This window comes from Lontra canadensis, unplaced genomic scaffold (assembly GCF_010015895.1).
Source record: "Lontra canadensis isolate GAN:19392208 unplaced genomic scaffold, GSC_riverotter_1.0 scaffold75, whole genome shotgun sequence".
In the NCBI taxonomy this organism is placed as follows: Eukaryota; Metazoa; Chordata; class Mammalia; order Carnivora; family Mustelidae; genus Lontra; species Lontra canadensis.
Window position 1 is genome coordinate 10,006,983 of NW_022631069.1, and position 19,367 is coordinate 10,026,349.

Genomic DNA, 19,367 nt, shown 5'->3' on the forward strand with positions numbered 1-19,367 from the left:
CAACAGGTGGTGAGAGGCTTTCCATCCTAGGTCCCTATTGCTCTGAAGCATGCTCTTTTCTCTGTCACTCTGGGGTTCCAGAATGCTCTTCACCTTCAGCTTAAGCTTCAAGAACACTTCCATTTCTCACTCCCCCATCCAGCCACCCAACCCGTGTTCAAGAAAAACAACTTGAAACATACATTTTATTTCACAAAAAAAAAAAGAAAAAAAAGAAAAGAAAAAGAAAAAGGGGAAAAATGTGATAAGCCAGAGCCATCCCCTAATAAACTACAAACTCTTGGAATACAAAATAAAAAGGAAATCCAAGCAGTCTTGATGGGACAAAAATTTGGTTTCACAGAGCTGAAAAATCTGTCACAAAGTCTCTGTTGTAAAAATATAGTCAATCCTATCTTTAATGCAGAGTCAGACCAAAAAAGAAAAAAAAAAAAAAAAAGCCTTGGCATAAGAAATCGCCTGGTCCTTGAATATACCACAATGTTCGTTTATGTTCCCAGACAAATCAGGTGATGCTTACATGATGAGAATTACTTGTGTCTTCCAGCACTCTAGGTGACCAAATGGGATTTAAGTATTTTGTCTCCTGAGCCCACACTACCTCCCGCAGTAGCCTGTGTAAAGCGCTATAGCCTTAGTTTAAGAGTTAAAGGCTTTTCCCATATAAAAATCTAACATGTGTCTGTCCTAAAATTGAGCATGGTAATGGCTACACAGTTCTTTGAATATATTCAAATCCATTGACTTGTACATTTTCAATGAGCCAATTGTATGGTATGTTAATTATATCTCAATGCTGTTAAAAAAATACTGAATATGTCTGAGCAACAGGTGACCCCAATACAACTCAGGAGCTCCTGGCAAGACCCAGGGAAGATCCATAGAAGTTGGTACACCAAGGGATAGATAAAGGGAGATGCTTAAAACGTTGTGACTCAAACAGTGGAGTTTGAGGTTGCTCTGGGGGCACTGAGGTTCAAGATATCAGAATAAAGAAGTCAACAGGGTAGATATTTTTTCCTACTGCTTCCAGTCTAAGGACCATGTATGGCTCTTGCCACAAAGAAAGTTATTCAGTGGGAAAGCAGATGCTTTCTGGGTGTTGCTGAGGCCACAGAAAACTTTCCGCTGGAGTTCAGGAGCGAGGTATCTGCATCCATCGGGAGAAATTCCAACATCGCTTACAGGGTCTTGAGAGCCTGACTCCCCCGAGAGGAGCACACCCCCCACCCCAGCAAAGCTCCTAGATTTATTGAACCAAAGGGACTGCCTGACTTCAGTGATCCTACTGATGACCAGAAGTTCACAGCAGGGCCCGGTTCTCACTGACCCTTTTATAAGGGCACTGCCGGAGGAGCAGTGCCTAATCAGACCAGCAGACCATCTTGGTGGCAGACAAACCACTCTGAAAGACCATTCCCATTCTATACCTACCCTCTGGGAACCAGGTGGCCACTCAGGAAAAAAAATAGGCACAACCAAGGTTGAGTGGGCCCTCACCCAGGGATGGTCATGCCAGGCTGATAGCGAGGGAGGGAGAACACCAGGAGTAAGAGAACAAGAATTTAAACTCTTGCACTGGTTTTGCCATTGCAGTTACTTGAAGTCCATCAGTTACATGAGGTGCCAAAGTGGTGAGAAGGGGCACAGAGGACCCTCACTTTACTCACCTTTCAGAAGGGGATCTGCCAGAAATTGGAACCAGAAGTCTTTTTCGTTTTTAGCACACAGAAGAAATGAGAACAGGAAAAAGAGAAAGCTAGGGGCTTGGGAGGGTGAAGGATGACAGTTTGCTAAATATCTTTTTCAACTCCCCTAGTCTTTCCTCCAGGAAGACTGATGTGGTCCTCTGGCTGGAGTATGGGCTAGCAGTCAATTCTGTTTTTGGCCAGCCCAGAAAATGTTTGTTCTGGAGCTGAGCAGATGAGTTAAGCTTAGAAGCAGATATCCTGGCCACCTCGGGTCCATCCCATTGTGGGCCAGATCCCCCAGTACGGCCCCACTAAAACCTTGGCCTCCTCGTGTTCTTTCAAAATAAGATACCCCTGGTCCATGATATGCTCAAGCCTGTACAAATGGGGACCTCAAGTGCAGGACATTTTCCTTGCTGGTAAGGTTTGTCGTGTCTGTGGGTACAAGCAAGCAGAGAAGAAAGCAAGAACACCTGTGTTTGGGGCTTACCTGGTTCTCTTTAACATCATAGGGAGATGGTGGGATGTTAAAAAATAAGCAGGAAGAATAAGTTCACTGGGGCTTTGGGCATTTTCTTGGTGCACTTTTTCCTTTGGCTCTTGTGAGAATATTCATCGCTTATTGAGAAAAAGGAAGTGAAGTACCTAGTTTCAAAAACAAAATGAAACTTTCCTTATTGCTTCTCTTTGTGCTTATCAAGACTTTTCTTCCCCAGACCTTACTCACCTTGCCCTCAGCCTAGCCACGAAACTCAGTCTGAGCTGGTTATCCAGGAGAGAAGAATCCAGACTACCATGACAGACCAGGAGAGAACACCAACACTCTCCTTACCCAGCCTCTCTCCTAAAGAGATCATAAGCTGAGGGCAGATCACCAGAAAAACTCCCAGCTGCTTCTGCCCTTAGGACAGAGGAAGTTGTTTCTATACTTCAGAAGAGAGAAATATTTTCATTCCGGAGCTCTATGAATTATGAGCAGACGAAGCTATGGCTCTGGCAGCTAGACCATTTTGGGAAACAAGATGCGAGCAAGGGAGTAATATACAAACAAAGTGTGGGTATATTTGACAGGTTTGAGGCAAGCAGAAAGGAGGGTTTGGGTACTCTATAAAAAAACCAGATATCTGAAATCCAAACTTCTTCTGATAAGGCCACAATGAAGAGATTCCCAGCCGGAAGCTGGCAGCCAAATCGCCACAGGCTTGCAAGGTGGTGTGCCCAGGTGAGGAGGCAGGGGAGGCAGGGCAGTGCCTCTTACAGGTCCATGTCTGGGCCTCCTGACGATGTCTTCAGTGGCACGGAGTCAAATCCATCAGGAGTCCTCTGAAAGAGAGATGGTGACAGGAGCTGGCTGCTGCACGGCGGCAAGATGGGAAACAAAGGAGAGAAACGGAAAAGAGGTGACAGAAGGAACCCTTATGGAATTCCTGCTTCCAGTGGCTTTGTGGAAACAGACAGAAGATACCCTCTATTCTTCTTGGTCCTTCCAGTCAGTCAGAGGGTAAGAAAAATCTTTAAAACCCCCTGCTTTGCATCTTTGCTGAATTCTAAAAACCCAGAAAGACTCAGGGGTCCCAGGGTGAATGGTTCTCCCATTGGTCTTGCTCACACACACACACACACACACATGCGCGTGTGCGCGCGCGCGCGCGCACACACACACACACACACACACACACATACACACACGCATCACCCTGACGGGTTAGCACAAAGGGAATGAGATTCAGCAGTCTAAACTCCTCCCCACCCTCCCCTGCCCATCCCGCCAGTCCTCTCCTCTCTGGTTACCACCCTCCCACCCACACCTGTTGGATGAACTGGTTCAGGACAGGAGGGAGGTGTGGGCTCTGGCAGGCTGGGGCTGCACAGGGCTGTGGCCCCGGAGGCATTGCTCTGATGCTCTCTGCTGGCCTCACACCTGGCGACAGTGCTGTCAGCATAGCATTTATGAGCTTCAGATCTGCTCACCCACCCACACACACACGGAGCCAACTCTCCTAGCTCCACAGCGCTCAGTGGTGAGCAGCGTGGCCTTAGCTATGACTCAGCCCCCACAGGACGGGGCCCAGACATCAGGGGACAGCACCCTCCACTGGTCAAAGGAGAGCCTCACTTCTATCAGAAGTTGATCCTAGGGATCGCCTCTTCCCCACCCTCCGGAAAAAAAAAAAAAAGGGAAATGATTCTTACAACGTGGATGGTTCAATACTCCTTCTGGAAGTTAAAAGGCCCAAACAGTCCATCAACTGGAGTGCATGTTGGGAGAGAAGGAGCCTGGTCAAGAGCAGCCTTGGGCCCCATGGGAATCAGTAATGGTGTGGAAATACAGAAGGCAGAAGCCAGGATTTTGAGGGTGGGGGGCTGGAACAGTAGGGAGGGTGGGGAGTAGAGTAATGAGTGGTCCCTGAGCAGTGTGGGACCGGTCATTCAATGTCCTAGGACTGGTGTCTTCTCCAGCCCTCCAGGCTGACCTCAGTGTGCTGGCCAGCCTCCCTACCTTAGAGGTAAATGATTTGATCTTCCCAAAGAGTGACTTCTTGCTGGTAAAGATGAGGTCATCCTCCACGTCCTCGCCTTCCATGATGGCACAGCTGTCAGCGGCTGGCAGGTCGCAGTCCTTGAGGGTAGCATTCATCACCAGCTTGGAGTACTTGTACTCCAGTCTGTGAGGCAGGGCAATGGGAAAGGTTAGACAAGGAAATGCGGGAGGGGAGAGGGAGAGAGGCTGGGCCCTAAACAGGGAGCCACAGATAAGGAAACTGAAGCCTAGCAAAATGGTGTAAGGCCTGGGCTTACAGCTAAGGAATCTTGACTTCCAGCTCAGTGATCTTCTGCCCTTAAGGCCAGCTGTGTCTGTGTTCTCAAGGCTTAATAGAAATACTGGAATCATGAAGTCATTATTTTAATTAGTAATAATAACAACAAACTAAGGATACTCTGCTTTTCCTTTGAGCATCTAACGGTCATTTATGGACCGCCACGTGGTACTGTCCCTGTTCAGCAATCAGGACAGCCAAGGCAGCTGCTGGATAAGTGGCTCAACAAGTCTCTGGCCGGAGTCACAGGGTCCATGGCCAACCCCAGAGAAAAGCCTCGTGGAACGAATTCTCAGACGTTCTCTTCCCGGTGCAGTGACCCAACCCTGCCCATCCCCAGACTCCAATACCCCATCACATACTTTTGATTCTTTTTCCAAAAGTAACAGGTCAGGACGGTGAGCAGGATGGCAGTACAGGTGCCTGCAGAGATGCCCACTTTCAGCCAGAAGTCAATCGTTTTGCAGATGGTGACTCTCTGCTCAGGCAGGGAGATGCCACCCGCACACAGCTTTGGTTCACGCCACACGTAAGTGGTCTTCTGTTGGGGACAAAGACAAGGAACTCAGAGATCACATTCCATTCTCTCCCAGGACGTCCCTGAGCAGAAAGACCCACCTGGATCCCAGCCACACAGCTGCTGACGATAGCATGGTAGTCGGCAGGGGAGCAGAGCGGACAAGCAGCCAGGCTCTCCCACAGGAAGTGGAAGTTACAGCCATCACAGGTCCCATCGGAACATGCGCTAGCAAAGCAGAAAGGAGACGTGAGGGCTTATGTGCTGGACGGTGGCAAGAGCTGGCGGGAGTCCCATCATCTCATAGCTCTCCTCGCCGGACTGTTAGCCCCACCAGGATCCTTCCAACTAGTCCTTAATACAGGTTTTGCTCTCCAGTGTCCCTGATAACAAGAGGGCTTCCAAGTCTCCACCAGGTTCTCTACCCTCTGCCCATTTGTTTCTGCTACATCAGATGAGAGCTAATGTCAGGTGTCTGAGCTGTACCATGGCTGCCCCAGCCAGCCCCCCTTCAGAGGCTTCTGTTCTCCCCCATGGACCTGTGACATTTTGCAAAAGCCTCTTCAATGCAGCTTCCTTGGGCAGGGGGGCTGGGGTGCTGGGTTTCAGGAACAGACTTAGGTCATGGATATCTGTTAGTTACTTTACTGCAATGTTTACACCAGCAAGAACAATGGTCTTATATTTTGACACCACAGAGTCAAAATATCTTGCATTGGTCTCCATCTCCCCGAGCAGCTGCTATTTAGAAACATCATTCCCCTGGGTGCCTGGGTGCCTGGGTGGCTCAGTCGGCTGGGCATGTGCCTTCAGCTCAGGTCATGGTCCCAGGGTCCTGGGATCGAGCCCTGAGTTGGGCTCCCCACTGAGTAGGGAGCCTGTTTCTCCTTCTACCCTTCCCCCCGTTTGTGCTCTGTTTCTCTCTCTCTTTAATAAATAAATAAAATCTTAAAAAAAAAAAGAAAAAAGAAAGAGAAAGAAACAGCATTCTCCAAACCATCTTCCTCAAGACATTAGCGGCCCTCAACATGTTAGTTGGGGGAAAGAAGGTGGTGGGGGGAGGGTCCTGCAATCAAATTGGTTTCAGAATTCTTGATTCAGCACACCCAGCTATTAAACTCATAATTGGGTCTTTTGATTGCGCAGAGATTGCTAAAACTGTTACTCCTCCTAATAATAGCAAGTACACACCAGACACCACAAGAAGTCCACAAGTCTCATGGTCTCATTGAAGCCTCAAGATCACTCCCTGAGGGAACTTCTTGTTATCCTCATTTTACAGATAAGGAACAAGAGGCCCAGAGAAGATAAGAAATGTATCCATGATAACATAGCTAGTAAGTGGAGGACATGAATCCAATAGCTGTGCCTAGCTGTCCCCATAAAGGTATGGGATTGTGAGAATAGCTTGGACTCTTCCTTCTGCCCCACTCTTGACACCTGAAGATTGAGAATTTGAAGTCATGACTGTGTCCCCAATAGCCCACTCCTGCCTCTCAGATTGTTTTCTCTTTGACTCTTGGGATGAAATGAGTCCAAAGAGGGGAGACCTTGTTACACACCCCTTTACCTCGGCAGTGACAGACGTCCAGGGGCGGGTTTCAGTGGACTGCATCGGACACGGATGGTGGTCGATCTCCCAGAACTGCAGGACTGGGTCACGTCATTGGACCTGCAGAGCAAGCCAGCCCCCGGTGGGGGTAGAAGTCACTCGTCTGTTTCACTGGAGAGTCACTAAGTGAGGTCAGCACCGAACAGTTCCCTTGCTGGGGAAGTCAGGACTTGGGGGGTGCACAGGAGTTGGTTTACACACTGTGAGAGTGGGGATCGGGGAGAGCTGGTCAAGGGGAAAAGCATTGGTCCAGGAGAGGTTAGCATAGGCATAACACTGGAGTCTCCTAAGGCAGGAAGGGAAGTCAGCCACAGATAATCCCATATTTCTCTCTGCCTCCAGGGCAGACCTGCCCCAGTAATACCCCAGAAGTTGGGACCAGTGAACTCCCAGCCTGTAGCTATCATAGCTGGGTCAATCTGCTAGACATTGGACATGTCTGGCTTGATAAGTAGGTGGCTGGAGAGAGGGATGCACCAAAAATGGTGGAGGGGCTAGGTTTCCCTTGCATCGGCCTGGTCTCTCATCTTCACCTATAAAAGAAGATCACGTCCGGTATTCCCAAGGACTCCGGGTGGAAAAGTTCAGCTGGGGAGGTGATTCCATCCAGAGTCATATCTGTTGTCACCCCTGCCAAATTAGAGCTCCTAATTAGTTGTCACTAGTAGCATGAGCCAGCAACCACTTCAACTCTTCCAATACCTGTCAACATCCAACCTTCCTCCATCTCCTCACATTCCCAACTGGCTCATGAAAGGGTAAACCAAGGTTTGTCAGAGGCCGCAGGATGGAATACAAAACAGAGATCAAGAGGGTGGGCCTCTCATCTGGGGCCTTTTTACCTCAGAGCCCGGTAGCCTCACTCTCTCTTACACACACACACTCACACACACACACACACACACACACACACACACACACACTCACACAGGCTGGAGCAGCTGGGTCACTCACCAATAAGACGGTCGGCGAGGCTGACAGGCTGTGAGGACACTCCAGCCTTGTAGCCTGTCACCTCCGGGGGGATGATGACCGCCTGGCAGACGTAGGCTGTGATGGATTTGGAGAAACCCGACTCACCCTCAGGAATCCGGAGGTCAGTGACATTGTCGGCGCACACGGACATTTTCTTACCCTGGGTAGGAGGACGTAGGGAGGAAGGAGTGGGAAGGAGTGAATGGTCACACAATTCCCAAAGGGGAAGAGGGCACATTGTTTTCACATCTGAAATTTCAGCCTTTCAGTGGTATGCTGCAATGGAATGATTTCATCCTAGATCTAATTACAAGACACATTTTTTTTTTAAAGCTAAAAATAAGGCCTCGGTGTCCTAGTTTCTGGAACTCTGGCCCAAAGGTCGCCAAGCCTTTTTGTTTCCTCAGAGTCACGTGGGAGCCTCATATAAGCAGGGTTGTGGTGGTGGCAAAGGACTTGGAGCTCTAATATACCAGCCCACCAGTTAATAGTCTTCCTTCTCCTGGCTGGATTTCTTGATAGATACTGAAATATATAACTGATTCTCTGAAGTTTTTGAACATCTGGCTTGGCTCACATTCCCTCTCTGTCTCCCTTAGTGCTTGTTGTGAGAGCACTTTCCAGAGAGATTCCCAGCAGTTAAAACAGACCCCACAACTAGCCCCCTCCCTGCCTTGAGATAGGACATCTTAGAAATAATTGGAACCTAATCCACTAAAAAAAAAAAAAAAAGTACCAAGTGAAGAAAGTCTGTGTTTATGTAGAGAACATGACAAGAAGTAAAATGTTCTCTAACAACCCTCACTGTAGAGAACTCTGGAAGATGGTAAGATTAAGTCTCCTTCTTCCTGGAGATTTTGTAATAGAGGAAATACTGAGGTATTATTCCTTCAACAACATTACATTTATGGAATATCAGTATATAATGTGTTTGTCAGCATAAAATCATTTGTTCACTACTTTAAATTTTAGTGTACTAAACCCCAAGAATAAATACAAAAGCACTTATTCAAAAGGATATGTGCACCCCTAAGTTTATTGCAGTGTTATTTACAAAAGCCAAATTGTGGAAGCAACCCAAGTACCCACTGATAAATTAATGGATAAAGAAGATGTGGCGTATATACACAATGGAGTATTATTCAGCCATAAAAAGAATGAAATTCTGCCTTTTGCAACAACATGGCTGGAGCTAGAGAGTATTATGCTAAGTGAAATAAACCAGTTAGAGAAAGACAAATACTATATGATTTCACTCATATGTGGAATTTAAGAAACAAAATAAATGAACAAAGGAAAAAAGAGAGAGAGGGAGGGAGGCAAACCAGGAAAGAGACTCTAAACTATAGAGAACAAGCTGATGGCTACCAGAGGAGAGGTAGGTGGGGGGTGGGTGGGTGAAACAGTTGATGGAGACTAAGGAATGTACTTGTGATGAGCACCAGGTGATGTATGGAAGTGTCAAATCGCTACATTGTACTCCTGAAACTAAGGTAACACTATGTTACATTCTAGTAATGTATGTTAACTAACTATACTGGAATTAAAATTAAAAGCTTAATAAAATGTTTAAGAATGGAAGTGTCCTAAGCACTTACCCTGTCAGATTTCCAATATTCTAAATTTTATTACAAATTAAGTTATGTCAATTGCTAAATCTGGTGATTCTTAGTTAATTTTTAGATTGTAAGAAATTAGGGACAGGCGAACAGAAAGAAACCTTTGCGTTACAGTAAAACAAAGACCCATTTTTGTCTTTGAACTGACAGTAGTGTGACAGCACACAGGAGACATTTCTGAAAAGAATAAAGGGGAAAAAAACAAAAAGTCAATCTCTCCAAATTCCCTGTCTTCATCTCTCTCCCCACTCACTGAATGAAACTTTTGCTACATGGATCTTGCTTTAATCAGCCTCAGTTTCTGAGTTATCACTAACTCCTTGGAAGCTTCATTTGAACTTCTTCAAAGACTTGTAAAAACAAGATAGAGACATGCATCTCTAATCTTCCATAGACTATTTCTTTTTTTAAATTAAGATATAATTGCCATAGAACACTGATTGGTTTATTTCTTGGTGTGTTCTCTATATAAACACAAATCAACTTTTTTCACATGTTCCAGAAGGTGGTAGAAGATGGACTGTGTGTTAAGTGAGGTCTCACTGCCACACAGGGTCGCAGACTAAAGGCTCAAGATGCCCTTTATTTTGCAACATTTGAAACTATCTCTCCTACTGCTAATCCCGGCTTGTTTGTAATTTAGTTAAGTGCTGTAGTGCTGGGATTACTCTTTACATTTCTGTCTTTGACTTGTGCATCCAACACATTTACAGCCCCATGAAACGGCTAAATGTTAACATTCTTCCCATATCCTAGAAAGCCTTTCACTTCCCTTTTAAAAAACTGCCCACAAAGGTTCTTAGAGATGAATTACATACAGTTTATTTTATCCAGTCTTTAGAAAGCAAATGTCAAATGCCTTGATTACTGAAGACTGCTCAGACTGCTCTTTAAAGGGAAAAAAAAAATCTTCCTCTGGCATTGTTTATTTGTATTCCTTTTGAAAGAATTAAAGTCAGTTAGGAGTAAATGAATATCTTAACTCAAACACCTTTATTTTCCTAAATATTCCAAATATTAATTTTCCTAAATATTCCAAATGATTTAATTTTAGAGGAAAATGTCCTCTGGGAGAATTATCATCACTTAGAAACGCTGTCATCTTCTCAGTCGCCTGCTGCCTGGTATTTTGGCTTTGCACCTGTGTCCATCTCCGGCTCTGACCCTCTGCTGTCCCATTTCGATACAACGCCCCGGCACTCACACAGCTTACCTCGTTTCCACACAGACTGAGGGTAAAGTGGTGGAAATATTTCAGCCCTTTGGAAGTGAAGCTTGGCCCTCCAGCCAGAGAGACGGTGTTTGCCAAAGCCAAGAAGTTGTAGTCCAACCCCCTGGTCGGAGTGCTGGTGGAGAAGGTGCAGTCATTGTAGCACAAAGAGTGGATCTGAGGGGAAAGGCTCGGTCAGGTGGGCTGTTCGGGCGGGGCCTGAAGGGGACTGTATGGAGAGTGGCAGCCATTGTCCCCAGCCTGGTCCAGTCCAGGAGTGAGAGAAGCAGACGTAAAGATCGGGTGGGCATTAAAATAAGGGAAATGGGCCAGTGAGGTTTATGTACATCCCACAGCGCACTTGTTAGCACGTATATGGTATACAGACCCGAGTCTACCATTTTTCAGTAAGGAATTTGGTCAGATTTTATAGCCTTGTCCCTCTGCCTAGATGGCTGAACTCTCTCAGGACTCAAGGTAGCCCCTTCTTGCTTTTCAGCAGAAGACAAGGAGGAGCGAACCAGAAGAAGGGTGTTCAGGATGGCAGAAGAGAAGCTACAAGCCTTTCCCGTGCCCCACTTTCAAATGCCTGCCTCCTTTCAAAAGCCTGCCTCCTCTCTCCCAGGTTCTCTGCAGGACACTGAGCTTCAGAGGAGATTTAGGGGGCCTGAGTGGTTTTGGCTCAGGTCATGATCTTATGGGTCCTGATCTCGTGGGTCGTGAAATGGAGCCCCACAAGGGGCTCTGTGTTCAGCGCAAAGTCAGCTTCTCTCCCTCTCTCTCTGTCCTCTCGCTCTCCCTATTTGGTATAAATAAATAAATAATAATAATAATAATAATAATAAATAATAATAAGTAATAAATAAGTAAATCTTTAAAAAGAGGGGATTACATCCCATAAACCCCATAAACACCTTACTCCTTTCTAGAATCTCCGTTCAGCAGCAGCCTTATGCAACTGTCATTCCCTCCCTCAGCGGCAGAGGGAGCCCTAGGGGAAGAAGTTTGCCGCAAAGGCCTGGGGTGCCTGGAGAAGTTGTCCCCGGGTCTGCAGAACTGTGGCATTTACTGCACAGCTAAACTAAGTAGCATTTGCAGACTGTATAAATAATGCCTCACAGATGTTTGTGTATCGATGTGGTTGTGACAAGTGAGATATAAGTTCATTTAAAAAGGATTAATGATTTGTCTCCCTCCCCGTCCGCAAGACACTCTTAATCTCAGGAAACAAACTGAGGGTTGCTGGAGGGGAGGGGAGTGGGAAGAATGGGGTGGCTGCATGATGGACACTGAGGAAGGTATGTGCTCTGATGAGTGCTGTGAATTGTGAATGAATAATGATTCACAGACCTGTATCCCTGGGGCAAATAATACATTATATGTTAATAATAAATAAATAAATAAAGCGTTAATGAATACTTAAAGAGCTTTTCATCATAGTACTTTCTTAGCTTCAGAAAGTGCATGGGGGCAACAGCACTGTTATTTTACTTTAGAAAAAACCTCTAGGATAAAAGACAGCAATGCCAGTTAACTGTATGTCCCAGCGATGGTGGGTTGCCTTCCCAAAGGAGAGGGGGGTCAACTCCCATGACAATAGGCTGCACTGAAGTAGGCTGAATGTGAGCCCAAGCTCTCATTCCTTCCCTTTAGGTCTCTTCAGAGATGGCAAATAACCCTCTGGACCGGATGGTCACAGATCTCCCTAACCCACCCCGTGAAGATGAGACTTGTCCATGGCTGAGGCCTAGACCCTGAAAACCAACCTCTCTGCATCTAAGAACTTGCTCTCCATGCTCAAAGCCAGGGCAGGTATCCTCAAGGACTCTAACCTGGGAATGAGCTACAGGGAATGCTTGGCTATCGACCCCTCAAGAGCACCCCCCATCCCACTGCCCCAGGTCTTGGCACCATTCAGAGATCCAAGGTTAGGATGCATGATACACGGTTGGCACCTTGTTGCTCTTGGTCCCTGGACCGCAGGGCACACAGGCCTGGATGCCGTAAGGCTGGTGGGCCTTCAGGATTGTGTTTGGGGGGCAGGAGTGGCAGGTTCCAGAGTCCCGATCGATGTAGTAGCCAGGAGGACAAGAGGTGCAGGAGGAGCCCATGTCAGAGGCTTCCAGGGCACAGGGACGGCAGTAGGAGGCCACCCCGTCCATGACGTTGGTGATATTGATGGAGTAGATTTTGGCGACATCATTGGTGTACTTCCTGCCCTGGAAACGGGAGGAGAGAGGGCAGAGGACTGAGATGTCAGCAGCAATTGGGTTCTCTAGAAATAGCAAATGACTACTTAACCCTCTTTACCCTCCAGTACTTGAGAAAAATCTGAGAAGCATACTATTCTTCTTCACTGAAGAGTAGCCCTTTGTGAACATTTTGTGTCACATTAAACCAAGACGAGCCCATTTTAAATGTTGTATAAAAATACTAAGTGCCACAGGAGAAATATGCAGTAGATACCATTACATGAAAAAAGCAGGTCTCTTCCTTGTGAAAGGGGACAAAAAATGTACTTGAACTTTTAGTGCCATCTTCCTGGGAAGTCGTTTGGACAAGGCCAGATGCTTCTCAGGGGCGGGAATAGGCCGTTCCGTGCTTGACTCTTTCAGATCCTTCGAACCCTTGGGTTCTGAACCTCACACTCACACTTAAGCTACTGCCAGGAATTATCCTGGCTCAGAGGTCTCTTCTGGAAGCCAGGGGTCTGGAGAAGGGCAGCAGCTTACCGTCTCATGAAAAGTCGTCCTCTGGAAGGCCCAGGTGAAACTCATGGTAGCATTCTCCTCGATGATATAGGTGTAAGACTGTTTGCCTTTGGAACCTTTCCATGTCTCCACGGGAGTATTGGTCCTAGAATTCACACCCTGAATCCAAGATAGACAAGTGAAGAAGGCACAGTGGCTGGGTGGCTGGCTGGTGTGCGTGGGGAGGCAGGGGGGGCAGTGTTCCCATACTGCTGCCATCCCAGGGGCCAGAACAGTCGGTCAGACCCATGTTAAACTGTGAAGTCCCTGAAGGACAGTCTAGGCCCTTCTGTGAAGTTACTATAAACAGGGCCATCAGTTACACTGGCACACCAAAGGGGGCCGGCGGTCAGTTATGTTGATGGCCAAAGGGGGCCAACCCTCACAATAGTTCCCAGAAACCCCACAGCAGACAAAGAAAGGGAAACATACCACCATGAAGTAGAGTTCACAGTTCACAGAACAGATGGTCTCAAAGACAAATGTGATCCTGGCCACCTCTTTATTCTCCGTGTCTGCCGTCACTGACTGTGGAGGTCTGTGGGGCAGAAATGAAAAGTCAGCTCCCAAGACCGGCAGTGCTTCCCGAAGAGCCCAGACAACAGCAAAAGGTCTGCTGGGGGACAGGATTAAGTTCTGAGGACTTTGGAAAGAGCACGGATTAAGTCCAATTCTGCCACCTGGCTATGTGATCAAATTGGTTTCCTCATCTGTAAAATGAAGGTGATAATACCTTTCTTATTTACCTTCCATCACTGTGGTGAGATCCAGGGGCATAACAGAGGGAGGAGTGCTTTGTAACATGCTCTAGAATCTCACTAGCAGAGTGGGGTCCTCAGACCAGCAGCATCGCCCTCACCCGAGCTTATCAGAGGCCCGAAACCTCAGGCCCCCCACCCAGACCCACTGAATCAGAATCTGCACGTTAACGTGATTCCCAGGTGATGCAGAAGCACATCAAGTTTCGAGAGTGCCTACATGCACTTAGCAGCTCACTCTCTGGGGTGATGGGAAATTTTCTCGGGTCGAATGAGCAGATATTTCAATTTGTCATCTCTTCAGCCAAGTTCTCAGGCTGGTCCTTCTTTTGGGAAGACAGAGCCAAGCCCCAGGGGGCAGGTGGGGTAGGGGTGGTGAGTGGAAGAGGTGAGGAACCACTCTACTGGAGCAGTCAGCTTTGCAAGTTGAAATGTCCTTTTGGGAATGTTACCCCCATCCCTCCAAAGCCTAAAAACCGAGCTCACCCTGCAAATGGGTTATAAATTAATTTACACTACTCAGCTCATCACTGAGTAGTGTAAATTAAGAGAAGAGACATTATTCCTTTTGAGCAACTACCATGGGCTTGAGCACTGTGCCAGTGATGGAAAGGAGGGAGCCTGAAGAAGGTAATGGAGAAGCCAGACTGGCAATAGGGAAATGCATTCAGCGGTCCTCCCTCATCTTGAAAGCTCATATGGGCAGAAGCATTCACGTTGGCTTTGGAAATCCATTTATGGCTTTTCTTTTGTCCTTGGCCATTTGCTTGTGTCCTAAGGACCACCAGTCCCAACTCTTATCTACACAGTTATGCTAACCACTGGGCTGGAAAAATCATCTCAACCTGAGTTAGTTCAAAGTCACAGACTATCAATCCCCCTGTTTTACCAACGAGGAGCCTGAAGCCTACAGGAGCATGGTGACTTCCCCGAGTTCACAAAGCCAGTAACTGGCGAAGTTCAAGTGCCTGTTTTCAATAGAGTGTTCTTTTCACCACACCACATTGCCTGTAGTCTTTATTTTAATGGCATACACATTGCTTAATGTCCTAGGTCTTCTTGGGATATGGGGATCATTATAGCAGCAAGAGCCATCCATTTCAGTCTTCTTGTCCCAAATGAAGACGAACTATCTGTGGATACTTCTGGCCCTCATTTTAAATTTTTAAAAATTTATTTATTTATTTATTTAGGGTTTATTTACTTACTCACTTAATTAATTAATTTTTTAAATATTTTATTTATTTATTTGACAGAGAGACATCACAAATAGGCAGAGAGGCAGGCAGAGTGAGAGTGGGGGAAGCAAGCTCACCGCTGAGTAGAGAGCCCGACGCAGGGCTCGATCCCAGGACCCTGGGATCATGACCTGAGCCGAAGGCAGAGGCTTTAACCCACTGAGTCACCCAGGCGCCCCTATTTACTTATTTTAGAGAGAGAGAAAGTACACAGTGGGGAGGGGCAGAGAGAGAGCGAGGATCTCAAGCAGAGTCCCTCCTGAGTTCAGAGCACAATGCAGGGCTCCATCCCACAACCATGCGATCATGACCTGAGCCGAAATCCAGAGTCGGATGCTTAACCGACTGAGCCACACAGGCACCCCTGGCCCTCTTTTTAAAAAGTTGTGTGTTTGTTTGTAACATTTTATCTGATGGCGTGAAGAGGAAGAATTCAAGTAGTGTGTGGCCAATCCATGAGAGAAGCCAGGTGTGAGAGAGTGCCAGCGGGAGGTCCGCCAGTGTGGGCAGCAACTAGGAAACCACCTTAACATTCAGGTTAATGCTCTCAGACCATTACCCTGCTCCCCTCTGTTCTGAACTCATGCTTCCACATGCCAGAACCCTCTCCTCTACAACATTCTAAGCTATGTGGGACTTGGATGTGGTCAAGGTGGCGTGGGCTTCCCTTAGCTCTGTATCCCTCACCTGAATCCTGGCACAACCAGAGTGAGAATCATGAAGTCATTGTCTGAGGCTCCAACAGCCGTATATATGTGATCACCGGCCACCTCCCAGCCTGGAAAAGGAGAGGGGAGAGTCAGTGCCCCAGGGTCCCAGGTGCAGGGAAACATGCACCCAGCTGACACTCTGAGAGAGAGAGAGAACACCGTCCTTTGAGGCGTCCAGACTCACCACCAAAGCAAAACCATGTTATCTATCCTGCTACTTTGGTCAAAGACTCTGAAGATCTCAGAGCAAGTCCTTTGGAGTGTGTGCACATGGTTGCTAGCTCTGGTTCTATCTATAAAACTAAGGTCTGGCAGAACGAACGTCCGTGGGGAGTGGAACATTCCAGAGGATGCATGGCGTGATTAGCTCATTTTTCTGTGGATATCACTGTTATGAAAAAATGTGAAGCGGGAGAGCTCCCGGTCAGCAGGGAGCTGACAGCTCACTGACTGCAGTGAGGAGGTACTCACCAGTCATGCCCTTGTACTCAAAGTTGATCCCACTGAGGACGGTGGTTTCCATGTTCGAGGGCAGCGTGTTCCACCATTTGTATTCGAATCCCACGGCTGGCTCAGTCCCGGCTGGACAGTGGCTGCAATCTGGGGGAACCATAAGATCCGTGCCTTCAGCAACAAGGCCACAGCCACCCCAATGGGAGCTGCTGTCCCTCAGACAAGGGACAACAGTGGTGGGCAGTGTGCACGTTCCGCTGACCGCTCTGAGTGCCACGCCGCCCACCCAGGTAGGGGACATGGGAATGGACAGGACGCAGGCAGAGAGGTTACCAGAGCCGTTGGAGTAAGAGCCGTAAGGGCAGGGCTCGCAGCTGCTGTTGTTGGTTTTGAAGAAGCCCGGGTTGCAGGGCGGGCAGTGGGTTTTCACCCCGGAGGCAGGCAGCTTCACGGCCCCCTCGAGATCCTCACCGCAGATCTTCGGCTGGGCCCATTTGTACATGAGCTGGGTCTGCAGAAACGGATGAAGAATGGCTCAGCCTGTGTGGGATTTAACACATCTTTAGAGTGGTGGTGGTGGTGGGGGGACTCTGGGCTATGATGAAAGTTTCATGAGGGTAGGGGACCCCCTTCTGGTCACCAACATATTCCATGCTCCTGATCCAGAGCCCAGCACACGGCCGTGCTCAGTAAATATCCACTGAGTGTTGCCTGCATGAAGAAGGGTATACTCAGCGAGGACATGCGTGACAGGGAGAAGGGAAGGACCAGTTGTCTCCAGAGAAAGCTCTGGTTCCAATGTAGCATCCTATGACTACCAAGGTCACAGGAAAAGTAGCTGATGAAAATCCCAAAACATAAAAAGGGGTGTCCCCATGTGTCTTCCAAGTATTTTCCTTGCTTTTGCATTTATTCAGTAGACATGTATAGAAGCCTACTACACTTGTGTGCCAGAACTGGGGGCTCAGCAATGAAAGAGACATGGTTCCTTCCCTTAAGGGACTCACCATTTAGCAAGGACAATAATCGCGTAAGAACGATCTGTGTGGGTGGATGGATACTGTCTTGATGGGACATCAAGACAAAAGGGACAATGTTGGCCAAGGGCTACAAGACCAGTAAGTTCTGGGGCACTAAGTTGCATCAAGGTGATTACAGTTAATAGTACTATACTACTGTATATACCCAAGAACTGCTTAGAGAGTAGATCTTAAATGTTTTCACCACACAAAAGGATAATTATGTGATATCATGGAGGTGTTAATTAATGCTATGGTGGTCAGCATTTTGCAATATATAAGTATATCAAATGAATACAGTAGACACCTTAAACTTACATAAAGTTATGCATCAGTTACATCTCGATGAAGCTGGGGGTAAATGGGAAGAGGAACGGTCAGCCATCAGATCAGTGGACAAGGAAAACATTGTATCTGTCACTCACTAGGGCCATCCCTACTCTTCTGATGGAGGTATGGGATACAGATGAGGGGATGACCTGGGGAGGCTCCTGGTTCGGCAGGGGAAAGCCACCTGTGTGGCCCTTGGGCCAAGTCAGAGATAAAAGGTGTAATCTACAAGAGCGGATTGCATTGAAGGGACGATGCTCTGGGCAGCCCGGCAATGCATGTGAAAAGGTGGACCAATAAGGCATCCGTCCACTTTACTCAGCATAAGAAAAGACAAGTCTTAAGAGGAGCCTGTGCTGTCTTGGGTCCTGGGGCTCCTCTCCCGGCCCTGTCCGTTCCACCGTGAAGAGACTCCTCCCTGTGAAGAGCAGCCAATGGCCAGAGCCTCAAACTTGGCCTCTAACCTGGGTGCTCTCTCCCTGCTTGTCCCCCAAGTCTGATGGAGAGAAGGGTCTGGGGAGCAGGAACACTGACTGGGGCCATCTCCTGGAGCAGCACATGCAGCAGACCTGGAGGACTGGTCAACCTGGTCGCTGGGGAACCACCAAGGCACGGCAAAGACCATAAGGGCGATCATGGGAGTGGACTCGAGTTATGGCCCTTGATTTAAAAATACAGTTTAGAAGACAAAATGTAAGCATGAGACTGAGCAGAGCCAGTGCAGGCGTGAGAGCTCTGTGAGGCCATCCTGATGAACGCATATTCATGTGCACTCATGCTGCAGGGCTCCTCCCCTGAGCCTTGGCTGGGCTGCCAGGCGGAGCAATGGCTCTGGCCCCGCTGAGCATCCAGAGGCCCCAGGCTGTTCAGGCAAGGGCAGACACCCCGGCTGGCAGGCAGCAGAGCTCGCTGCGGCTCCAAAGGGCCTTGGCTGGAGGCTGGGAGGGAAGATACTGGAGCAGAAGGAAGCAAAGACCACCACATTCAGCCACATGTTATGCCGAGGGGAGGCGAAGAGCAGCAGGATTCAACATCCCCATTTAATGCCAAGAAGATGAAAATGATTTTTACAAGGTCGTATAGAATCCCAGACACTGCACAACGAAGGTAAAACTGACGAGCTGTGTAGCCATTCTCCCTCGGCCGCTGGGGGAGAGAATGATGCTCGAAGCACGAGGGCAGGTGTGGGGAGGGGTGGGGAGTAAGAGAGGATGATGAAAAGCAATCAATCACTGCAGAGGACCAGACTTTATCCCATGCTTATCTGGCAAGAGGAGAATTCATCCAGCTGCCCAACCAGCAAACACTTACGCATCCTAATAATAGCCAAGCTTATGCTTAACACTGAATGCAAATTTCCCAACTTCTTTCTTTCTGAGAGGCTGTGGTTTAGGGATACAGACAATTCATCTGGAACCTCGGATCTAAGACAAATCCTTCCACTCGTGCCCCTGAGCCATCCCAGCTCACTTTCTGCTATTCCTCAAATTTGCTGGACACAAGTCGGCCTCCTCCACACGTGCTGTGTGCTCTGCTCGGAAACCCCCGTGGCCACCCCTTGTCTCACTCAGGTCTCTGTTCAAATGTTACGTCCTCAAATGTCATCCCAACCCTCTCTAAAACAGCATTGCCACCCTTTGTCATTCTCTGTCTTTTCATCTTTTCT

The 19,367-nt window shown here is 47.8% G+C and overlaps 1 protein-coding gene across 4 annotated transcripts in view; it reads right to left on the reverse strand.

The window, feature by feature from the left end:
• Window positions 1–715: 715 nt before the first annotated feature.
• The window catches only part of ELAPOR1 (endosome-lysosome associated apoptosis and autophagy regulator 1), a 69,760-nt gene continuing 51,108 nt past the window's right edge, over window positions 716–19,367 (reverse strand). The window contains exons 9-23 of one of the 4 annotated variants that reach the window (XM_032881560.1): window positions 16,686–16,863; window positions 16,371–16,499; window positions 15,877–15,967; window positions 13,626–13,731; window positions 13,176–13,313; window positions 12,399–12,662; window positions 10,447–10,620; window positions 7,594–7,774; window positions 7,173–7,269; window positions 6,598–6,699; window positions 5,129–5,255; window positions 4,873–5,051; window positions 4,192–4,357; window positions 3,885–3,940; window positions 716–3,014 (exon numbers count right to left, since the gene is read on the reverse strand). In XM_032881560.1, coding sequence (XP_032737451.1) covers window positions 2,981–3,014; window positions 3,885–3,940; window positions 4,192–4,357; window positions 4,873–5,051; window positions 5,129–5,255; window positions 6,598–6,699; window positions 7,173–7,269; window positions 7,594–7,774; window positions 10,447–10,620; window positions 12,399–12,662; window positions 13,176–13,313; window positions 13,626–13,731; window positions 15,877–15,967; window positions 16,371–16,499; window positions 16,686–16,863 — 2,022 coding nt within the window. In that variant the 3' untranslated portion in view covers window positions 716–2,980. Of the gene's footprint in view, window positions 3,046–3,884; window positions 3,941–4,191; window positions 4,358–4,872; window positions 5,052–5,128; window positions 5,256–6,597; window positions 6,700–7,172; window positions 7,270–7,593; window positions 7,775–10,446; window positions 10,621–12,398; window positions 12,663–13,175; window positions 13,314–13,625; window positions 13,732–15,876; window positions 15,968–16,370; window positions 16,500–16,685; window positions 16,864–19,367 lie in introns of all 4 variants that reach the window. The other 3 variants (XM_032881559.1, XM_032881562.1, XM_032881561.1) reach the window with 3 other exon arrangements.